Source organism: Agelaius tricolor, unplaced genomic scaffold (assembly GCF_023055355.1).
Source record: "Agelaius tricolor isolate 1412-34295 unplaced genomic scaffold, bAgeTri1.0.p SCAF_2, whole genome shotgun sequence".
Taxonomy (NCBI): Eukaryota; Metazoa; Chordata; class Aves; order Passeriformes; family Icteridae; genus Agelaius; species Agelaius tricolor.
The window spans coordinates 87,633,606-87,658,475 of record NW_027269262.1 but is presented as its reverse complement, the minus strand read 5'-3'; the positions used below and the strand labels follow the sequence as shown (position 1 = coordinate 87,658,475).

The following is a 24,870-nucleotide window of genomic DNA, read 5'->3' as shown; positions in this document are numbered from 1 at the left end:
TCTGTGGGAAAGGGGAGTGCAAACAGCCCAGAGTCAACTCACCATGCAAGTTTCAGCTACAAAACAGAAGTGGTTGCTGAAATTAAGCATCAGTAATGGATTTAACTGCAGGTACTTGCCCGTGAACTTCAGTTATTTCAAAATCTGCTACTAAAATCCAGTTCTATACATTGGAGCAAATCATGAGCTCTTTTCATCATATGGTAAAAGATTTCACAAGTCTGTGCACGCAAGTGGGTCTCATATAAAGAGGAAGGACACATTCAGGCTCAAGCTAATGAAGCAAAACAATATTTCAGCAGGACACCAAAGAACATCAGGGAAAGAGCACTAGAGGGTGCATCTCTTCATAACTACTCTTATTTCAAGGAACTATCCTAATTTTAAATGACATTATTTCACCTTATTTCAGCTTCTTCACAGTCAATAAGGAAACATTTCTCAAAGATCATTCTACTGCAATATTCAGGTCACAGCTGTATCACAAAGCAACAGTGCTCTTGACATTTTGTAGTGACACATGGTTCTCTCAGACTTTATGATTTCTTTCCAAACAGGAATACCTGCCTTTCACAATTTTTTCAATGCAAAGGATTATCTAACAGTCAAATAAGCACATGTATATGCTTGGAGTAACTGCAAACCAAGTAAGATTTCAAGCATTTTTCAGCAGAAAGGGGAAAAAAATTATACACAAAACCTTTTCAAAATGTTTCCAATCAGTCTGAAATCAAAGTGAAAATGAGCACTACCCTGCAAATTTATCCTTTGACCTGATGCCTTTAATTTAATACTACTTACCTATTGATCCTTTAGCTGCTATTGCCACTGCTTCCAGAAGAACCTGAATAATGCCAGCACGAACTCGTGCTGAATCCCTTTTGCGGACATCAAGGTGCCCAAGGATTTCTTGTATTACATGATGGGAATATTGTGCCTATTAAGAAAACAGACAGAAAATCTTCATCTGTGACTTTAACAAGAATAAGCTCATACATCACTCAGCTATGGTCATGACCATGTTCCCATTCTGCAACATTTTCATTCAGAAATTTATCAAAATTACAATCAATTCATGACTAAATATGGATTCAAAAAAGTGCCATGACAGATGAAGAAATACAGGTTCACTCAGCCAGCCTCATGTACAAAAGAGTCTTTTAAAATATCCAGGAACATCTGCAAGCACAGAGGAAGCATGAAATTGTCCCTCACTCAGCTAACTGCAGTTCAAAGAATTCAGCACCATTGATGTAACTGGTGAGAAAACTCAGCTTTCTCCCACAAACCTGGAATTTTACACTTTTATCTTCTGGGCATCTGTGTTTGATGCAATCAAAGAATAATACCTTGAGGTTTACAGCAGACAATGAGAGCCATAGAATGGTTTGAGTTGTGAGAGATCTTCAAGACCATCTTGTTCCAAGTCCCCTGCCATGGGCAGGGACAGCTTCCACTAGACTGGGCTGCTCAAAGCCCCATCCAACCTGGCCTTGAACACTTCCAGGGATGGGGCAGCCACAGCTTCCCTGTACAAGCTGTTGCAGTATCTCACTACTCTTCAGGTAAAGAATTTCTTCCTAATATCCAATCTCTACCTTCCATCCTTCAGCTTAAGGCCACAATACAGGTTGTCCACTATTAAAAATCCTCAGCACAACAGTTGTATGTGAAGTTGGTCTCTTGGGTTGGAAAATCAGCACAGCTGTATTGGCATAGAAAAACAACCAACCTGAGAGATTTCTTTGTCAAGCATCATGTCACACCAGCACCCTGCTCCTTGCTCTGGAATAGGACCATCCCACTACCTTCCCTTGAATCTTTTGGATTCTTATCTACTTAGACTTATCTACTGTCTACCATTAGCATGGTGAGATGAGCATCAAAACCTCTCTCAAGTGCTTGAAACATGCATGCAAGAAAAAAAACAGGAGAAAATCCTACCTGTATAGAATACATGATGATTTTAAAGCAGGAAACAGCAAATTCATTAGGATCCCATAGTTTATGATGGTCTAAATGCCTGTAAGCAAAAATTAAGACATAATGAAGAAATTATATCATACAGATATAATAAATGGTATCTAATGAATTTTCTCAAAATTCACCTCAAAGGGATTATTTACTAACATAAAACTTCTATACAATAACTTATGAGAAATTTAGAACTTCAGAAAAGTACTGGTTTTCTAGGTTTAGGATATGATCACAAAACATTTGGCTGAAAAGAAATTCCTGTTCTGGAAATTTAAGGAACCTAGATACACCAAACATATATAGTTAAGAATACACTCTTTCCATACAGAGTGCTGGGACATTAGATGCTTTTTTACATTAATGGAATCTGCTGAAGGTTGTAACACCTTGAAAATTTATACTTTACAGGATAAATAAGTTGTTTTGAATTACAAGCTGCAAAATAATTAGGGCTGAATGCCCCATCCAGAATAGAAACTCTGAGAAATATTTTTGTTTTCATGGTGGTTTCATAAATAAAATATATGGAAAACAAAAAAGAGCTGCTCTTTGTGTGTATATGCCTTTATGCTCTGAAGCATTTCAACACTTACTGCAAGAAAGATGAAAACAAAATCCCAATAAAAATGCATCAGTTTCTCTTTAAATGGAATAGGAACCACAAATGAGAAAAAATTTATCAGTGTTTCAAGCAAATACAAAAAATTCTGCTTAAGCAGAAATGTTGAGAGCTATGAATAGGACACACAGATTTTTGCAAAAAAGAGATCTGTGTCCCTGAAAAAGCATTAAAAAAATAACTGTGTTTTTTCATTCTAGAAGATTGAAGAAAAGGTAACTTTGGATGCATTTTAATTGGTATGATTTAGGTTTTAAAAAAATCAAAACAAATCCACAAACAAATTCACCAGTGAACAGCAAATATGGCAGCCAAATCAACAAAAAAACTTTGTAAAAGAAGATGAGTTTCTGTTCCTAAACAGGTATCTCAGCTACAGAATCATTACTGCTCTCCCTTTTCTCAAAGAACTTAGGAAACATGAAGTTGTTTGAAGCAACAAACTGAAAAGCTCTGGAGGTGGAAGAAGTCAGCACTGTGAACAAGAAGGACTGGCTGGATGCTATAACTTACTCTGTCTACAATCTGGAGATCTCAATTCCCTCACTGGGCAGCTGCTCCCAGCCCAGTCACCTGCACACACAGGTCTCCTTCAAGGCTGATTAAACCAGATGACACAAAGCATCTCCTATGCCCTAAATTATCTTGCACTCTATTGCAGAAATTAAAAAAAAGTTCTGCCATCTTTACACATCACACACCTTTAACAGAAATCCCTACAGGAAAGAATGTCAGGAATTTTAAAAGTATTTGCCTGCCAAGATAACAGCAGATTTACATCACTAAATATCCAACTTGAGTACCTATTGGGAGTAGCTGCTTTTCTTGTGCACAGGTGTCATTGAATGGAAAATCTTACTCTCCACTATCTTCTCCTGACTGGAACTGATCCTTTAATCTTTCAGGGCATTGTGTTCTCTGTTATCCTTGACAGTTCCTATTCAACTGCCCCAAAAATCCATTCATGCAGATTATGGTCAACTGCATCCCATATCACATTAACAAACAAACAAAAAATTCCTCTCTGAACAAGACATATAGATTTATATTGCCAGAAAGGCCAAGTATCAGCTACTTCTGGTAGATGAACTGCTGGGAACACAGCAGGGAGAAGATGGCAGACTTGGCTAAAGCTTTGTATAACAGCTAAGTGGGCAGCATACTTTGTATACTGGAATCTTCCTCCTAAGGACAGCTGGATTAGATTCCTGTAGGTGATGTATTTTACTGACCATAACAAGTGTATTCAATGTAGTTTTGTTTTTGCAAAAGACAGTAAAGGGTATTTTTAGTATGGTGTATTTACTTTAGTTAAAATCAAGTCACACCTTAACACATTTTTTTTTTTCAAATTCCACTTCTTTCAATAAAGAATATCTACTAAAGATTACAAAATATTCTATTGCTGGATTAACAAATGCTAAACTCTGCCTTCCATTGAGATCTGCTGCACATATGTAGCAAAAACACACAATTAGGTCTCTCAATTTCAAAGGAACAGCAGAACCAATAATGCAAGTTTCTGGGGAGAGAGCCACTAATGATCCCTGAATTCTTTCTCAGAGCCACACATACAAGTAATCCTTAAAGTAATAATGATGAATTGGTACCAAGGATCAGAAAGCATAACTGAGTCATGCATGTATGGGAATGTATAAAATATTCTGCTCATGCATCATGTTTGCTGAAAGAATATTGAACACCAGTCTGTTAATATTCCAAACCCCTCCACACCTGATGTGATAACTGACACTTGGGAAGTTTCAACAGATTTCTGGATCTCTCTGAATCTGTCTAATCTATTCACCATTGCAAATCCATGCTAAGTATGTCTCAATAGCTTCTAACTGTAGACACAACTTAAATTTTTTTTCAGGTAATATTATTGTAACATATTTTGACTTTCATTAAGCAATTAGTGAGATTAATCTGTAAGATTTTATTGCAAATTATTATTTGAGAGTTTCTAGCTACTGCACGCAGACATAACCATGGAGATTTTCTGCCTACGGCAAAGAGAACTAATGTCAATCCAAACCTATACGAGGAGACTGACTTCAGATTTCCACTGAAATCTGAAATTTCCCTATCTTTTTTTTGTTAACACTAGTAACTTGAAATTGGCTTTTGATAGCTTGAAGGTCTTTCAGTGTATAAATAAAATACTTAATTTCTGTGGGAAGAACTAGGCCATCTAAGAGAACATATTCCTGTACCTTCATTATATTTAAACCCCTCAATCACTTAATAAACCCTGCCTCATGATGCAAGCAGCACTGCTCTCTCAGTTTTGCAAAGAAGTGGCAGCATGTTGCCTGATATTACAGTGTCACATGAAGCAAGCCTTCAGGTGGGGAACTGAACCTGCACCTTCATGTTAGCACTGTAATAAGAGGCCCTATCTATATTTCCAGAGTTTCCTTAAAACCTGTGAAAGAGCTGAACATTGTTAGAAGAAAGTGTTTTCTAATCAGAAGCTAAGCCAGGTTTTTCAATCCAATAAAGTGCAATAGACTCTCTATCTCAAACTTCCACTCTAACTGTTCTGTCACTCACAAAGTGCTCTATCTAATGAGATAGAGCACTCCCTTTTTGTTTAGGACAAACAGCTTGAAATTGCATTTTCTGCATCTCTTGTTCTTCAAAAATACTAAACCTTTTACAGCAGTCATTTCTAAAAAGACACACTTGGCAATTTGTCCTCAAAGTGGAACACAAAAATGGTGACTACAAAGGCTCTCTATTCATAGAGGAGATAACATTCTGAGCAACTGGTCATTATCTACTCATTTCAGTGCATAAATGCAGCATGTGGAACGCTGCTGTGCACACAGAACCAACTGGCCCCTTACAGTCACAGCATGTGAGAACTGAAAATAGGCTGAAAATAAACTTTAGAGACATAGGCTTTAGATTAGCCAGAGGAGAAGCAGCTATGACACCTTCTCAAATCCCAAAACCAGCACTACCTCTAGTCTGTGGAATCAGGAATTATTCATAGGAAACTTCCCTGCTCCCAAAATTATTCAAAAGACTCAAACCACTGCAAATGATGATAAAGTTTTGAGATAAACTAACTAAAAGAATTGAGAAGTGGTCAGAAAGCAGCTGCAATACAGCACCAAGTAACCCATCCAGACTGTGTAGTAACAAGGTGTTCACTGTGATCACAGGTATTTTGGAGGAATGCAAATTTTAAATCTACTAAAGAATGAGTGTTTTTTTAATAAAACACTCAACTTTGTAACAGAAACTCCTCTGAGGTTGGTATAACAAATACATATAGAAAGTAAGGGAGTGGTACAGTTCTTTGTAGTTAATGTTTTTCAGGATAAACAAGGGGTTACAAAAGTTTTCTCCCTTCAATAGCAACCCTATCTTTTTTTTTTTGTTAGCACTAGTAACTTGAAAATGGCTTTTGATAGCTTGATGGTCTTTCAGTGTATAAATAAAAAACTTAATTTCTGTGGGAAGAACTAGGCCATCTAAGAGAACATATTCCTGTACCTGGGATGTACCTTGAAAAATCTACAAGAAGCAAGCAGGTGTCCTCATCACCAGGAAAAGCCAGAGTTTGAAAATGGTATCACTGAGTGTTAATACAAGAGGTATAATTTGTACTGTGTGTTTTTGTGCATAATATGCATACTGTGTGCATATCTGCCATTCACTCCTAAATGAGTTGTTAAAGATATTCATCAAAGAATATCAAAACTGGTCCTGGAAGAAAATGGCAGGAAAACATAAATTGTAACTTTATGGGGCACAGTATTCCTTTGTGCTACTTGTACTTTACTTGGTTTGTCTCTCCACTGATTGTGACACTCATCTATAGGACATGAATAGCCTGGATAGTTTCACATTTAAAAAAAAAAGCCAGCTGAAGCAACAACTCATGTAAATTATTGTATTTTGCATGTAAAAATCAATAAAGCAGGACACACTGCCTTCAAGTTTATAGACAGATGAGAGAGGAGAGATTAAAAGAGGGGCAATTTTTTTAAGAAATGTGAATGGAAACCTTTGAGCTGAAAAGTAGGAAAAAATTTAATGCAACAGAATTGAGAATGAAATAAAGAAAACCTCTTTATTTCTCAGATCTTCCACAAATTTTCAACTTACGCAAAAACTGGTCTGACAGCATTGTTCATATTTCCATAGGTTGCTCGTCCCAGTAGTTCCCTGAAACAATTCTCAGCCAGCACAGAAGGATTTTCTTCTTTCACTCCTACTGTAGGAGAGGATGGGGGGCCTATTCTGCTGAAATAAGACAAAATGCATTGATTATATTACTGACTAATATTCACCTTTTCTTTACTGGATCCACCCTTGGTATTAAAACATTCATGAGTCACAATCTTCAACTAGGCAAGAACTGCATTTCAAATATGCACCAAACCACAATTCTGAATAACATATTTTATTCTTTTGTAGCAGGACCATAGATCATCATTTGTTCACTCAGTACTTTACCACTGTATTAGTAAATATTTATGTGGCAAACACAAAAGCTGCTCATACTCAGTTAACTTGTTACCTACCTCATTTTGACAGCACACTATGTATTGCTAACAATGAACAAAGGCTGTGAAACCACTAAAAAAATTTAGACAGAATCTTAGTAATATAGCTCAGATTAATGATCTCATTCACCTGCCCACTACTGAGTCCATACTGTGTGGGTGACCATTAAATGAAACCCCATTACTTCTGCACAAACAGATGGCTTGTGAGTTGAAAAAAAAATGCCTGAGTGAACTGATTGGAACATTATCACCCACACAGTTACCTCTAAATAGACACTGTAGAAGTTGGTCACCCTCTACCTAAGTGTCTTCCATCATTACTATGGAGAGGGCACTGCTGAGCCCCTCCCTGTGGCAAACACAAGTTTCAGAAAGGAAGCAAACAGCTCTCCCTGAGGTACCTCCATTACTTACCAAGAGTCACTGGACCTACAAGTGGCAACCTTTTTTTTTCTCTCAAAAAATACATTGTAGGGACTTAAGTGAGGACTCATTCATTTACATTAATATTATGCATCTTTAATTTTAGACTGCAGACACCAGTACATTAAACCCTTAAACATAATTTCAGTTCTGCAGTGCAAGCTTGTGTGTTAAATACATTTGAAAGTGTCAACCAAGAGCATTCAGTTTACTTAAACATCATAAAAGCTTTAGACATTATAGAAAATTGCAAACTGAAATATCAGTAGTCAAATGGACATGTTAACATCATAGTTGTAACATATCTTTTGATGGCAAAAGATTTTCTAGTGTTTCAATACTACTGAAATCTAAAATTGGCCATATGAAAATCCTGTTGCCTCTGGAAACATCAGTGTTTCAGGAGTTACCACAACAATGCTAGCTTGTCAGATTTTAATAACAGAAGAGCCTCAGGAACTCTGTTAGATAAGGAGAAAGAGTTTTACAAGTGCAGCATGATTAGAATTTTAAAAGGTATGATAATTTGTATATAATCCACCATGAGTACCACAAAACTCCAGCTTTATCAACTGCTGTGCCACCCATCCTCCCTTTTTTTCCTTCCCTTGTACTGCCTAGACTCTGATCTAGGGAGATGGGAGAGAAGATAGTGTAGGACTGTCATTTCCATTGCTGTTTTGACACAGATTCCCTAAAATACAACAGCACTGCAAAGGTGGGTGTGTGGGGAGGAAAGACGAAAGCAGGCAGCATAGCACTCAGAGCTTAGCCTGTCTGAAAGAATTCCAGTTAAAATGAAGTAAAATAAGTTACATTTTAAGTGCTTATATATGCAAACCTACAGAAGGTGACTTCTCAGCACTGCTTGGAAGTCTTTTTTCAGATGAACCTTCCTAGTATAACATGTTACTCTTTGCATCAAAATGTCTACAATTATCCTGTGTCATCTGTGGGAGTAACATTTTATTTGAACTTTAAACAGCACCTACCTCAAGGTATTTCTCAGTAAGCATTCCTTGGCATTGCAGACAATAGGCAATGAATATTGAATACTCTTGTTAGTTTTATAGAAAAGCTTTGTACAGCCTCTTAAGTTTCTAGATTCAAATGAGTATCTCATACTCATTTTGTTTCACTGACTTGGTTTTTACAGAAATATCAGAAAACCTCTGAAAAATCCAACTGCAACAGCTAAGAATAAAATAGTATTATTCCTCTGCACCTAAACCTTTTGTTGAATACTACCACAAGAGGGCTGAAAATGTGCTTTACAATGAAATGGGCAAGGACAACTCCTTGCAGCTGCTCTACTGGCTTTTTTGTGGGATATCTCTCTCAGAAGTGGTAACTAGGAACTGGAAGGAGAATGTGTTGAAGTACAGCAGTTTCCATAGCAAACACCTAATCACGGGTGATTAACTTAAACTAGCTCACAGTAACTCAGCAACTTAAGCATGAGACTTCTTAATTGCCAAAAAGCCAGGACTGGCCAAAGATATGACAGGACATGAAAGACTGAACCACCACTTCTGAGCAGAGTAGGTACAGGAATGTTTTACTGTGATTCACACACCCTGAGAAAGAAATAAATTCTAACTTTCCTCTAAAATAGAATTTGTATGAACATTAGATGTATCAGAAGGATTTGAAGTCAAGTTTACATTAAGTGCTAGTGTCCCTCTGCCTGAAATCAGGCTGGCAGGTTTAGCTCCACAGTTATGAAGAATATGTTATAAAGTAAGGGAATTACTAATTTCATACATCCCCTCCCTATTTTGGAGATGCACATAAATAGATATACACATAACATAACATCTGATAGGCATGTAACTAAAATGTGCACTCTGATATATGAACAAATAATGGCATCCACAAATACAATTATATTTTTAAAATGTTATTTAAATAGTAAATTCTTAACTCCAAGAAGTGTCTCATCTCCTATGTACTCAAAAGAATCTTGAATTAAGCTGTGAAGTTCCACGAGCTAAAATTACATTGACTTCCAAGGTAAGTACCTATATGTACTTCAGCTATAATCAAAAATGATTTTTCTTCTATGGATTTAAGTTGGGGTTATTTTCTGGAATTTCTGCTCCTTCTCAAATAATGCTTTGACTCCATCTGCCAGAACAATATGCTTCTTACTCCTACTCTTCAAGATGTCTCTGTGCTCCACAAATATGAAGTCACACATAAAATAAAATGAGAATTTGTCTGTAACATCATATAAGACCAGCAGGTAACAATTAACAAACACTGTTTTCAGCTTTTCTGTCATATGCACATCATAAAAGGTCCCTATTTATCACTAGGAAAATCATTAGTCTTTTTTTCATGTTTAATAGGACAAGTTTCAAGCACAAGAGTTCAGAAATTTAAGTTGCTTTTTGATAGATTTGTTTTTCTACCACTACTATTGCCTTGCTCCACAGATGATAAAAATCATTCCTGCAGTACATATAAACTGATCCACTTTAAGTGGTTAATCCAAATCCTACTTCAGTCAGTTCTTCCATCAGTAGTTAATTTACTTCTGCCATAAAAAGGAAAGTGTATGCCTGAGGGCACTGTAAAGAGTACCAAAGGAAAGGGCCCACCTGCAGTTAGAAACCCTGTAAGAATAAGCAAAGGCAAACCAGGTTCTCCTTGTTCAAACAGCAGCTTCAGAAACCTTTCTCTCTTACTCAGTTCACTCTTCAGATGTAACATTCAAGTGGATATTTCTATAAATACTGTGTGGGCCCTCAGCTATATACAGTAAATAGATAAGGCATAGACAGACAGACAACTATTGATTTTAGCTACTTGGTCTGAAAATTTGTTTTAGAGATGAGACAGGCACTGGCAGTCAGAAATAACACAACAAAAATAAAGCTGAGGAATTGAAAAATAAATGCCAAAACTCAAAGGAAAAAAAGACAAACTGATAGATCTAGAAAACGGAGTGAAAGCATGAAAAGCTTGTTGTTACAGGAAGGCTGCTGAGCCTCTTAGCAAGCAAGTTTTGAAGTAACCAGAATTGGACATGGAATTAATATTTCATTTGCTTGCACTGCTGAAGTTCATTTTATGGAAATTTCCCAGTGCTACCAATAAACAGTTTTTACACCTACATAGTGTTTCAACAGGGACCAAAAAAAAGAGACTTTTCAATTGTAAGGTGACTGGCATCTCCTCAACCTTAATTGTCACAAAGATCTTTTTTAATATCTTTTTGCAAACGTGGCAAGAAATATGCCTAGGAGTCACTGAAAGCAAAAAAGAGAAGGTGATCTACACATAAATAAAACTTTAATTCCTTACTCTAAGTATTATTTCAGCCAGGACAAGCAGTTCTTACTGATGGCTAAAGGAATTAAAACCTCAATTTCTAACAAATCTAAGTAGCAAAATCATTTGAGTCACCTAAAGCCTTTGCTTACTCATCTCTGCATCTGATCCACTAAAATACAGTTTACAATTTTTATCAAGTCAAAATATGGATATATAATTTCCAGAATAACTTTTAGGCCAAGAGAATCTTGAACAAGTGAATAAATGTGGTTGAAAAGATTTTAAGACAAGAAACATTAAGAACCAGTATGCAAACCTACACTATCAATTTCAAGGAGCCTCAGCTAGTAAAGGTGAGTTGTTGCTTCCACTGAAAAGAAAAAGGATATCCATCATAAAAACCCAGCCTAGAGATTGCTTAAAAAACCCACACCAGTGACAAGGAATACACTTACCTGTCAATATCTTCTATTTTCTGCATGTTGAACAGCAGAGATGGCACTATCTTGTCCATGTGCTGGGGTTCCCATATGGTTGCTCGAAGCTCGTCATTAACTGCTTTTCGAACCACTCCCTGGATGCCCCTGATTCCAGCAATTCGGATCCTGAGCAAGGAAAAGAGGAATTACTGAAGCTGAGCAACACAGCACCCCCCAGCAGGGCTCTGGCAGCAGTAATGAAGAACTGTGGAATTCCAGTAGGTTCTCACAAGCAGCAACTGGGAAAACTGGCCAACCATTAAGATTGGCTGTGCTTTCTTTGAACACCTTTAAAGCCAGTAAGGAAGCTGACAAAACAAACAACTGAACAGAAGATGGCCTGTAAGGATAAAGCTGACACCACTCAATGAAGACTCAAACTTTGTGCATCACCTCTGACAAAAGTTGCCTGGATAAAACCCACCAATCTACCCCCCATCAGTTGAAACTTCACACAATCTCAGCCTATTCCAAAGCTGAAGAGAAATGGGAAGCTACCACAACACAGCTGAAGTAATATCTAGCACAGCCATGTGATTGTGCTATTAGAAGTTGTAATTAAGACTATGGATTAGTCAGAAAAGATCTTCAAAGATTTCTGAAAGATTCACAAAATGGATAGCAAAGGATAATTCTGTCTATTTAAGCCTAATTGACAAAAGGAACCACCACTTTCATTCTAAAACCATTTGAATGAAATCAACTGAAAAGTAATCAAAAACAAATAATAAAAAGATTACATAAGTTCAAAAAAAGACTTGGTCTAGCTGCTAGCTATTGTCATCATGTTATTAAACAAAAATAGCTTGCAGGAGAATTTGCTCAATGACATGAATAGCAAAATACTATTTTTTTAAGTGATAATAGCAAATTATCCATTGCAATAAATGGTAGGAAGAGAATTTGCTTCCTGAAAACAAGTAGAAGGTACTACAGCTATCAAATTAAATAAGTACAAGCCTCACTAAAATTTTGAATTATTTCTCTTAAAATCCACCCCTCATTTTTTAAATCTTGATTCAGGTACGGACAACACTTTACAAGCCCTTGCTCAGTCAAACTCCCTGAATTAAGACATTTCTAAGATGAACTATTGAGGTAACCATGTTCTGTAATTATTTTTGTTTGGATTTCAATTTGTAAATACATAAATCTGTAGTTGCTTGTATCTTAGGTATTCCTGAACAAAATTTTGTGCATTCAAGATGAACCCAATTTCATTCTAGATTTTTTGAGATAGTTTCAATAGGATTACACACAAAGGAGGAGACAAGAGGGATGTACAAACAAGGAGAAAAACTGCTGCAGGGAGGGACACATCCTTCAGGGGGGAGCTGCAGGAAAAAAAACTGTGGCACTTACATAAGAATGAGAAAAATAGAATCCCCATTCATGGAGGCTCTTGAGTTTGACACACATGAGCATACGTCAGACATTTAAGAAATCAGTTTTAATGAGTAATTCTCAAAAAACAGACTAAATATATGCTTTTGCTTTTCATCTAAGTAGCCTCATTAATATCTCAAGGAAGTTATGAACTCGTGCATTTACAGTAATAAGTGGTGCCTTTCTGGAGAAAATCCACACAATCTAACATGCATTATATTAAGGTAAAATTACACCTAAATATCCCAGGAGTTCCAGCTACCTAAGGTTTGCAATATTCGGCACTACTCAAAAAGTCAGACTGTCATTTTCTTCATATGGAATGAACTAGTCCAATAAACACCTTAATAAGAGCTGTATTACAGACAGTATTAATGTGTCAACAGTTTTCAGTAATTCCTGCAGAATGACACTTACTCATTTTGTATTTCTGGATCAGGGTCACGGGAATGACACATGGCACTGAACCGGGACACAAAGAAGTCGTAGCGTCTGTGATAGGAAGGTGTGTCTTCTTCAATGTTGGCAAATTTGACAAACTGGAAAGTGAAATACATTAAAAGAGCTTTTAATACCAATTTCCTAAAATAGAATAATGAATAATAAGCTTAATCAAAGCTTAATTTAACAAGTAACATGAAGTAACTGCATTAAGAACCCAATTTTGACAACACTTTAGAACTTCAAAGAAGAAAAATCTGAATAGGAGGGTTTTCTTTTAAAAGTCTTCCCACAAGAACTCCATTTAGATAACTATGGAACATGAAACTGTATGAAATGCAACATACTATGCACTATGGAAACATCTAACACTTGTACAATGAGTCATCAACTGGCAGAATCATTTTGGCTGGAAAAGACCCTCAGGATCATCAGATCCAACCATTTCCCTAACACTGTCAAGTCCACCACTAAACCTTTTTTTACATAACTCCAGGAATGGTGACTCAGCCACTTCCCCAGGCAGCCTGTTCCAATGGTGGTAACTCCCTCAAAGACATTTTCCCTAATATCCAGTCTAAACCTCCCTTGACACAACTTGAGGCCATTTCCTCTTGTCCTATCTCTTTCAGCCTGGGAGGAGAACCTGACACCCACCCTGCCACACCCTCTCTCAGGCAGGTGTAGAGAGCAGCCCAAGCAATCAAACACAACCCTGTCGCTACCAGGTTACCTAGCAACATTCTGATGTACCAAAATTCAAGGGAAATAAACTTGGAGGCATTCTGTCAATGTCTAGACAGAAGGGAAAAAGGAGGAGTCAGGGAATCAAAATCCAGTCAACTCTAGTCCATACACAGAAAAACACTGGAAAAAGTGCCAATTTGCCAACATCTACAAAGTCTCAAAAGGGTAAGTAACAGTCAACATGGATTTGTCAAGAACAAATCACATCAATGCATCTTATTCCTACAGCAAGTAAATAACTTTTGTGAATCCAGATGAAGCAGCATCTGTCAAAACTTCAGTGATGCTGTTGACAAAAAAATACACAAAATTCTCAAAGGAAAGCTAGAAAAACACTGTCAAAAGAACACTCTCTATAAGAGAGATGTACAAGAGTTTGGAAAAAAATAAGTTCACACTTGTAAATCATTACAGTACAAAAATATGATTTGAGCTTCACTAGAGACTCAGATGAGCAGCCTGGGCTCATCAAATTTGCAAAGAACACTAAGCTGGTCAGAGCTGCAGGCACACTTGATGCCTGGTTTTTGAACAATTGGAAATAGGACCTGAAAAACCAAGGAAGCAGTTCGGGAATAGTTATTGCAAAACAGCATTTTAGCCAGAAACAGCTGAATGAAGAAAAGGAACTTAGTCAATGCCAATACGATGGCACGGAAAACAGAACAATATACTAAGAGACATCTGCAGTACTCATGGCACCTATGAAGAAACTTTTGCTATCTAACTGGGCCAAATAAGGCCTTAAATGAAGTGGTGCATGGAGCTGAAACATCACAGCTAAAATGGTGACTAACTGATACAGTTCTAAAATTATTCAAGAACTAGACAAAGCTTTAGATAAACATCTGAAAACGAAATACACCAAATTACCTTAACTACAGCTGCCTGAAAGGTATCAGTCTTAAATGGTACAGAAGACAGCAATAAAAACAGAATAAATAGTTTTCTTTGTCCAACAGTAGTAAGAAAATCAATAATAGGCTTATATTGAAGCAAGCCTAAGTTAGCCATTAAAACCCCTCCTTCCTAAAGTGAGCAGACTGCCTGAAGACCTTTTGGATTCTCCATCACAGACAGTTCTAAGAACAGACTAGAGAGGGAAATAAAAAGCAAAACAAAACACTGTCAGGAAAGGTCAGACACCATGCCGGCTCTGCCCTGAAGCAGAGTGATGTTCCATTAAGATCCCTCTGCTTTTACTCACACCATTTTTATCAATTCCTAAGCACAGGCTGAGGCATTTCCTTTGTATTTTTCATGATGTAAAACCTGCTTTCATCAGCACGTTACCCACAGACAGGCCCAAAGCCCTTTAGCATAATCTACAGCACACTGATTTGTGGAGAGTTTGAGGTTTTCTAAGCTGTGGATTTCAGAAAAAAAAAACCTACCATTTTTTTCTACTCTTTTGTTTAGTCTTTTTTCCTGTTTTATCTAGAACAGTTATCCCTTTTAGCTGCACTACCAGTTCACCCTCTAAAAGCTACAGGAACAGAAAATTATGTAGTTCATAAAACTACATTCTCAGCTGTTATTGAAAACAGAGAAAATTGTATAGTATGAGTCCATTTTACAAGTCATTCTGTTAGGAATACCCTGTATTTCAGGTGGTAAAAAAGTGGCAGAAGTCAAAATCTAATTCTGTATGGTCCACTGCCAATAGACTGAAAGATGACCTACAGCACCCATATGTTTTCTCCAATAGAGTCAGTTATAAAAATGATCATTTCCTTCCCAAGAGACCCTGGAAATGCTTCATAAGTACTGTGGCTCCCTAGCTTGTTTCATGAAACTGTTACTAGCAAAACAGAAATTTTTTTTTTCAGACAAGAATTTTATTAGTCCTTACATCTCAATAAGGCACCAAGACCAAGGATTTAGTAAACCCCACACAATATTATCTTAATATTTTCCAGATGTTCAAGTGCTCAAATCGACAAATGATTCACCCAGAAAACCCCCATAAAAGCATGGAAAAGAATGGAAACAAAGTATGAAGAAGACAAAGCACTAAATGGTTGTGAGAATGAGAATATTAATTCACGTTGCTAATTCATGTTGCATTTAGTATCAGCCTTTAATATTATTATTATCTGAAGTACTAATTATTTGATTGACAGGATCTCCCAACAGGAAAGCTTAATATATTCTAATAACTGTTTTGCTAACAGAAAGATTTATTGTACCAGGAAACAGCTTTGTAAGAAGAAATGATGACTTTAGGCCAAGCAAGTGTCAGGGACTCCCTCATTCTGAGTACCTCTCCTGTATCAGGGGGCAGCTTTGCAGCAGGGACACAAACACATGGAAGTCAGACCTTTCAAAATGGCATGCACAATAAGAGATCCAAAAAGGGCAAAGGCTTTTTATGTCCTCATGTCTATAACAAAACAATTTCCCCACTGAACATACAGCATTTCTGAAGCACAATCCAGGACTAGCATTCAGATGACTGAGCATTTAGGCCACAGGAAAGCTCTCTATGGTAACAGTTTTGAGTTGTGCACTGTCATTCAGTAAAGTGTAAAATTCCATTCCATCATAGAAATTTTAAGTTTTTACAGTAGACATCACTCTGTACTTTGCAGTGGTGGTGTTGTTATTGTTGTTACAGAATAATTGCAAAGCACATGTTTTCAAACAAACTTCAAATATAGCACTTATTCAATCTAAAAAAGGATAAAACTCTTATGGAAGTCCAAGCACTTGCCTAGGGATTATTTACAAAGCTTTTATAGATGTAAACATGTCATTCACAGTAAATGCTTCCAAGCATCCAATGGTAACTTATGGAAGTTTTACCAGTACAAGCATCTTCTATATTTTATAATACAGAAGGTACAGAAAGGAACTTACATTGGTAGTACCTTATTTCCATTTATCTTGAAACCAATAAAATTCAATCAGTATAAAAACATATAAATCTACCACAAAGTAAAGAAGAAACATATCATTTATTCAGAAGATGTTTGTTCCAGACTGAGTAGAGAAATTTGGATCATATTACCAGGGGGAGAGAGAGAGAGAGAGAGAGAGATTGTACAAGCCCTGTAAGTAAATCCTATAATTTCTCAAGGACAAAATTTCTTCTATGCATTTATGCTGTTTTATCACTGTTATATAGCAAATACATGAGGAGAAAAATCATAACTTTTAATGGGCCTTAGATGTATTAAAAAAAGGTCAGTTTTATTCAAGAATAATCACCATGCATCATATTTGAGTTTGAGTCATGTTACTTAAAGTATCTCCCTGTAAGAATACTAAGCTCGACCTGAGAATTATGTTTTACATATCTGAGCTCCCAGTTTGTCTTCTGCAGCCTGCAATTTTCTCTTGTTTCAAACACAGTGCTGATACTGGCAGTTATCACCTTTCACAGGCCAAGGTACTGTGTTTCATTATTATGAAACTGTCACATGGGAAGTCATGATCTCCTATAAATGTAAGACTCTTACAAACCACACAGCACAGCCTTAATGAGAAGTGTGAATGCTATGTGTGCACTACAACAAATAAATGCCAGAAGGACAAGCACTTCAATTTTCCTGAAGAGAAAAGCTTCAAACACTAGATACATTAACTTCACACTGGATACATTAACTTTACAAAGACAGCATGAAAATGATCACAAGGTTCTCAGCAATGAAAACTGGTGATTTAGTTTATTTATTAATACCTGGGATCACCTGACACTTTCAGTTTTATCAGAATAGGATGGAAAATTTCACATTCTATTTTAGTTTGTGCCCCTTGGATAAAAATTCTCCTGACCACCACATGTACAGTTGTGTAACAAAATCAGCAATGGAATGTCAGCTTACAGGGTCACAGTAGTGTGGCCGTGGAACTGCAAAACCAGAGAGCACAAATATGAGTGGGGGAAGCAATACTTAACTTTGTGTGACCCTAAAGCACTTAAATTCTAGCAGATGCAGACACACAATTTCTAAGATAATTTAATAACTCACAAAATGAGAAAGAGTGCTGTGTGTTAATCTGTCTCCCTGAGATTTAAATCCTATTAAAAAGACAGAGGAGGCATCCTAGAAAAGGAATTATTCCATTGTGTATTAAATCACTACAAGCATAAAATTCTGGACTGGTACATGGAATGAAAGAAGCATCTTGCAATAAGGGTAAGTTTTCATTGCCTACTTCCAGATTAGAAAGCTGCAGACAAGGCAAACAAGTAAATTCCCTGCTGGGAATATGAATTCTGACATAGCTTAATTTCAAAGTGTTGACATTTGATACTATTTTTACATACATATGCACTTAATTCTGCCCAAACCAACTGCTTTTAAAAGCCAACACTAACAAATATGAAAGTCTTGTCTCAGCCACTGCTTGATCACTTTTCCACTTGGGAATATGTCTATCTTCCTTTAAATTACAGATGATGACAACCAGCAATAACAGCCACCTTCTCAGGCACAGGAAGCTCAGCACTGTCACTGATGGGATCATTGCTTCACTGCTCCTACAAAGAAACTGCCTTTATAAAAGGAAGTACTCTATCAACTAAAGAAGCACTTGTGGTACATAATTAAAATGTGGTAATAATGGGTTCCACGTATTATCTGCTATTTTTCACATGAAACCCCAGTACCTTACTGAAAATATACAAAGAATTCACCTCATCAGCATTCCAAATTAGCTTAAAATATTTGTATTTAACGGAGTCTTGTAAATATACATTAAGATGAAAGTTTTACTAAATTATGTATCCAGTTGTTCTTGACCAGTCGCCCATTAAAGAAATTTTCTGAGCCTTCTTTAAAAACTTTAGAAATAGACATAAACTGGATATAGATTAATAGATATAAATTGGATCTCTTATTCCAAAAAATTTTGACCACAAGGTGAAAGATATTAAAGCTTGTCACTTCTATCCTAGTAAAAAACACTAAAGACCTAAGCAATAAATTTAATTCTTTGTACTTGAGCAATGGAGATGCTTTACATGATACTCAGTTACTGAAATTCTGCAAGAAAATTAGAGAGAGAAATATACTGTATTGTCATAATTTTCTAAGGAAAAGCTTAAAAGCTTATTGCAATCAGCCTTCAGATCCTTAGCACATAAGCCAAGGAGATACCACTTTTCCCCACCACATTTTTTCAGTTTCCTGACCAGCATATGCTATCCTAGCACATGGTCTATAAAAACATCTTCCATGCTAGAAAAAGCTATTTTGAACCTCACAGACATTAGCAATTTGAAATTTGGTCTATATAAAAAAAAAACCTCAACACCTATTCATTATATCCACTATTGAATTTTACTGTTTTTAAGTGTCTGCCTTATATAAATAGATTTACAATTATGTTATTAAGAAAATAAAAAAAAAAACAGCTGCTGTAGGAAATAAGTTAACATAATTTATAAATGCAATACATAAATGCAACTAATTAATTATATGTAACCTGAAGATCAGGCTTAAAAATGCATAAATAAAACCCAAACAATTATTTATCTAAAATAGCCATCTTCAGGTTTGCTTTTCAAAAACAAACTGACTTTTTATTATAAATCAAATGAAATTTAAATTCCAAAATTAATTTAAGATGACAAACATCTAAGTAAAACTTTAGGGTTTTTTTTTCCTGAAATATACGGCACAAAGTAGAGTAAGTTCTGCATCCAAAACCAAATACCTGGAAGTCAGCAAAACACAGTGGAAGGCAGTGGGAGCTTCCAAATCTTTCCAAGCCTTTAAAGTACCCAAAGATGTCCTGTACAGAGATTTGCTTCACTTGAAACCCTTTTAACCAATCACAAGAGTCCCTGCAGCTGAAGCAAAATCTGTGAGGCTGAAAAAACCCCACAGCTCAAGCAAAGAGGTTTGAATTTTACTTCAAAGACATCACTGCTTTTCTACATCAATGAAGCTTTGGGTAGAAAATAATCAAAATCTACTTAGAGCCACAATCATACTCCATATATTTTAAATGGAAGCAGACTATAAATTTGTAGGGGCCTTAAAGTGAGTTTCCTAAAAATACTATGTAAAATTTTCCAAAGGTTGCCTGACTTTTCACCAGTTAAAAATATTTACTTCATATACAACCCATTCTTCTCTTCTAGACAATACCAGTTTGCACTCCAAAGTGGTTCATCAGCTAAAGCACATAAAGCATTATTCAGTCACCAGACCATCTCCCTTGCTTTTTGGTTTTTGTTTGTTTGCTTGTTTTCTTCTGAAGGAAGGAAAAAAGGCTGAATATAGCAGTCAACTTTCTTTGTTAATGTAACAAAATCTATTTAAGAACACAGTAAGGCAGTGCCCTTGGTAACAGACAAGTTGTTACCCTTGTTCCTTCTAAGTCAATACAAATAGACTTGTATCCTTTGTCTTCATTAACTCTAGAAGGCACCTAGGGAAATCAGCAGAGTTAGGCTAAAATAAGGTTTTGGAATGCTGCTGAAGAGCCGTAAAAATTCTCTCTCCTCACAGAGTTTCTCCTCTCATTTAGGGAAACCTTTTTTTGTGAGTTTTATAGAAGACAAACACAAATTATCTCCTAATTCAGGAAGTCCCTTAATCTCCTTTACTCACAAAAGACTTAGGAACCAACAGGAATATCAAACAGATTACCCTAAGTGGAGTCCTGCTCAGTAATGTGCATTTTTAAGTGACACGTGCCTTGTACATCAGAGTGGAGGTTGGCACTAACCAATGATTTTAAACAACTGGAAAGTGTTGCACACCTTGCCATTTGGCAGCCTAGGAAACAAGTTCCAAAGTCATTTCCCTAAAAGGACTTGCACATACATTATTATACAAACAAATCAAAAGAAGCAGGGTAGCCTGGCTCAATGATATTTAAATAAATAAGGAAAATTTTATATGTATAATGAGATATAAATCTTGTTATCCTCAGTAAAGCTCCCCTGCTAGTGGAGGAACAAGGGACACTTCTACCCTACATTACAGCAAAAGTCTCTGTATTTCACCATAACAAGAAATCCTGCTCTGGGGTAACATCAGTTTACTATGCCCTTTTGTCTTCCTGAACTGCAACTCCATTAAATTTCATCAACTGGGAACCAAACCCAAAAGCCCAACAGCTTTACTGATTCCACAAAGAAATCCCCCACTGTTAGCAATGGCAATAATTTACATGAAAAGCAAGTACTCTGTACTCACATAAAAGCAATAACTCTAAGTGAAAACAGACCACATCACAATCCTGGAATTTATGAGATTCCAATTTTACCAGCTGGAAAATACAGTACTTAGAAGGCAAGTATTACAGAGCTATACTCTTGATTGCACCCATCACTCTAATTGGAAAACTAGATCTCTAAATCTTCATTTTGACACTTTTAGTTATGCCCTTCAAGCCTGGATCTGAATCCTGAAATATTTAAGCTGATAAAACAGTGAGATTGCAATACTCAAAGCTACTTTTCAGCTAACGAGAATCTTTCTGTGTAGCTTAAGCTGCCAGAAAACAAAACACTGTCTTACCTATATACTGGCTCCAGGAGGGCTGCTTAAAGACCCAAAACATGAACTCACAGCACAGCTTTCCTGTTCCTTCCAGAAGTTATTTTTGGAGGGAATGAGCCCACACATCAAAAGAATTTGGGATACTGCAGGGAAACAGTTTATCTGCCTCCAGCTGGTATCTGCTCTGTGTCTAGGCCCAAAGGATACACCCTGTTACAGACAGCATCTTTCAATTGATGTCAACTGGCAGACCCTTCAAGACTTTTCAAACTGCTTTCCCAAGCAAAGATTAACTCTGATTTGATTTAGCATCTGAGCTTACTCACAGAATTAGTCCCAAGGACTTGCAGCTTTGGTTCGCCTGATTCCAGAAGCTTGGCCACCATATGAAGGAAACTTTCCACAAATGGTTTTATGCTTTGAGAATGGCAAGCCATTAGAAGTTGGTCCAGTGCCTCCATGGCAATTAAAACATAACTGAAAATTAATTAGAGAGACACATAAAAATGTATTGCATTTATCATTAACTCAATTAGTTCACCTTAGGATCTTACCACAAAAAATAGAAAGAAAGAATGGAAGGTGCATATTTCCCATTGCATAAAAATGACACTTGGAGCTATTTTCTACATCCATATTTTCTCTCTTTTTTTCTTTTTTTGGGAGGAGATGGGGTGGTGTAGGAGGGAGGGAAGTATAGAATTCAGTGCTGGCTATTTACCCTTTCTATAAAGTTATAAAAACAGCTTTGGATGTCATAATGGCCAAAAAAATGGTGGTCTGTGATGGATGTTGCTTTTCTTTAACAATTCCTGTCACTTCTTAGACTTAATATTTCTCACTTAAATATTTGATTTAGCCAAAAGGGCTGAAAATAAAGATAATGCTGTTTTCCTATGTCCTTACTGACATTCAATGGTTTATTTGGCTTACATAGCCAGGTTTTGTCAGCAAGGAGCTGCAGGGTTGGTTTCTGTCAGAAACCAGGAGTTGTCCCCATGACACACACAGCCAGCTCCAACACTGACCCCCAATTTCCCAATCCTGAGCCCCTCAAGGACACTGGAAGTGCCCACAGGTAATCAGATCCACAGTGCAGAGCATGGAGGACCCCCTGCTGGAGCAGGTGGCTGTGCCTTGAAGGAATCTGCTGCCCACAGAAAGGCCCTGCTGGAACAGGAACAGGCTTCTGGCAGGCCCCATGGAGAGCAGCCCCTGCAGGAGCTCCTCTGGCAGGATCTGTGACCCCATGGGGGACCCATGCTGCAGCAGCCTGCTCCTGAAGGACTGCACCCTGAGGAAAGAAGCCATGCCAGAGCAGCTCTTAAAGGACTGCCTACAAGGACAGAGCCAAGGCCAGAGCAGGGTAAGAGTGTGAGGAAGAAGGAGCAGGAGACACGAGATGGTATCAGCTGACCACAGTCCCCTGTCCTAATCTGCACTGCTTGGTGGGGCTAGAGGCAATAGACTTGGGAGTGAAGTTGAGCTTGGCAAGAAAGATGGCTGGAGGAAAGATGTTTTTAAGCTCTGCTTTAATTTCTCATTATCCTACTCTGTCATTAATTGACAATAATTAAATCAATCCTCCCCAAGTTAAGTCACTCAGTTCCATCATGGGGAAAAAGAGATCTCCCTGTCCTTATCTCAACCCATGAGCTTTCCATTTTATTTTCTCTTCCATCTGGCTGAGCAGGAGGAGTGAGAGCAGCTGGATGGGCACCTGGCAGTCAGACAAGGGTAACTGACCACAAAGGGACTGTGTCTGCCTTGCTTTCCAGACTTGATCAGAACAAACGTGATGAAATTCCATGACTTGTTTGCATCTATTTTTAATGACTTCTCTCCTTACCCATAGCGATGTCTGGCCACATCCCTGGTCAGTCTCTCTGCCAGGTAAGCCCCAATTCGATCCAGCTTCTCTGGGGCAGAAACTGCATAGAAAGTCAGTTTCTCCATGTCAGCTTTAACAAGACCATCCTAGAAACAGAAATACAAAATAAAAAATTAGTGAGTTCATAGGAAATATAAAGCTTTCCAAGTGTTCTTCGTTTTTTTCTAGTTAATATTTAAAGGTCAGAGCAATCAGAGCCTTACAGATGGAAATAAGCTACTGAAAAAACTCCAAAACTGTTGAGCAAAACTGCCATAACCTTAGCTCAAAAATCAGCAACATGAAACAACTAAAATATTTTTAAAGGAAATGAGTATTTTAAGAGAAGGTATGTAGTGAGATATGTGACCAGTTCTAAGACACAGTTCTTTCCTAACAGCATAATGTAATTTTTTCTCTTCCCATCCCCCCACCAAGTATATTCAATGTATAATTTTGATAAAATATACAAACAAGATTGTAGTTTAAACATTTAATATTGTAGTTTAACTGTTTTATTTCTTCTGTGTCAGATCTTGAACAAGGCTGGCCCCCAGGCATCTGAGGGCTAACTGTCAGAACGAGATCAAACATTAAGATATTAGTTCCAATATAAACCATAACATGGATCTGCTCAGATGAGGTTATAATCATAATTATCAGGTAAACAGAATAAGCCTTTTTGTCTTTTTTTTCCCCCCGGAAGTTCATAAAAACATTTATTTTTCAAATAAAATACTTAAAATCTTTTCAGACATTCATTATTGATTAATGAACTTTATCAAGCAAATCTTCTGATACTATATAGAGAAGGTGTGCAACTGAAGGGAAACATCATGAACTGGCCTGTGTCCTCCACTGGCCCTATGAATACTAACCAAAGCAGAGACTAAGAAGCACCAACTCAGAGCAAATGAGTCAGATTTGAACTAAAACACTACAGCTGTAGCATTTCCAGGTATTTCTACATCTGTATCAAAAACTAGACTAGAACAAAAAAACCTATAGACCCATACTGTTCCATGCACTCAATATATTGTATACACAGAAAAAAATTTCTTTTAAAGCTAGTATTATGCACTTACATAATACCTGGCACTGAGTAAGATCATCATTTAAAAAAAAGCCAACATACTTTGTAAACATAAACCAAATATTACACAAATACTGACTGTGCTGCTTACTTCTACTATAACAAAAGATATAAAAATTTGGTAACACACTTAAAAAAAAAAGAGCAGCAGAAACATAAGCTCTTGATCAGTCTGAACTGTCAAGTGATTATGCATAGACACATGCATTCCTCCATAGTAAACAGAAGTTATTTATTTTCACAGAGAGTAAGAGTTAGGCTTTAATATAGCTCCAAGACTGTTACAGTGAAATGAAAAAATAAAACTGTAGATGAGTATCTGGAAAAATTAAAAAAAAAAAACCCAGAAAAACCTTTCTGGGTCACAACAGACTACCAGAACTATAAAAATGTTCATAGTCAGTAAGTCAAGAGTTAAAAAATTAAAATCCTGTAGAAAATCAGAAAATGTTTACACCTGCAACCACAAGAAAGCAATTGTTTGTGGTTCTAAAAAGTGATGAAGTTAAGTGCTACCTCTGCAGCAGAACACCTTGTTTAATGAAATCTCTGTTTCTCTGAGCAAAA

The 24,870-nt window shown here is 36.8% G+C and overlaps 1 protein-coding gene across 9 annotated transcripts in view; it reads right to left on the bottom strand.

Moving 5' to 3' along the window:
* The window catches only part of EFR3A (EFR3 homolog A), a 76,034-nt gene that overhangs the window by 28,006 nt on the left and 23,158 nt on the right, over positions 1–24,870 (bottom strand). For 8 of the 9 annotated variants that reach the window (XM_071421815.1, XM_071421817.1, XM_071421808.1 and 5 more), the window contains 7 exons: positions 23,190–23,317; positions 21,667–21,817; positions 13,107–13,228; positions 11,280–11,429; positions 6,719–6,856; positions 1,945–2,023; positions 802–937 (listed from right to left, as the gene is read on the bottom strand). In XM_071421815.1, coding sequence (XP_071277916.1) covers positions 802–937; positions 1,945–2,023; positions 6,719–6,856; positions 11,280–11,429; positions 13,107–13,228; positions 21,667–21,817; positions 23,190–23,317 — 904 coding nt within the window. The remainder of the gene's footprint in view (positions 1–801; positions 938–1,944; positions 2,024–6,718; positions 6,857–11,279; positions 11,430–13,106; positions 13,229–21,666; positions 21,818–23,189; positions 23,318–24,870) is intronic. The other variant, XM_071421812.1, reaches the window with a different exon arrangement.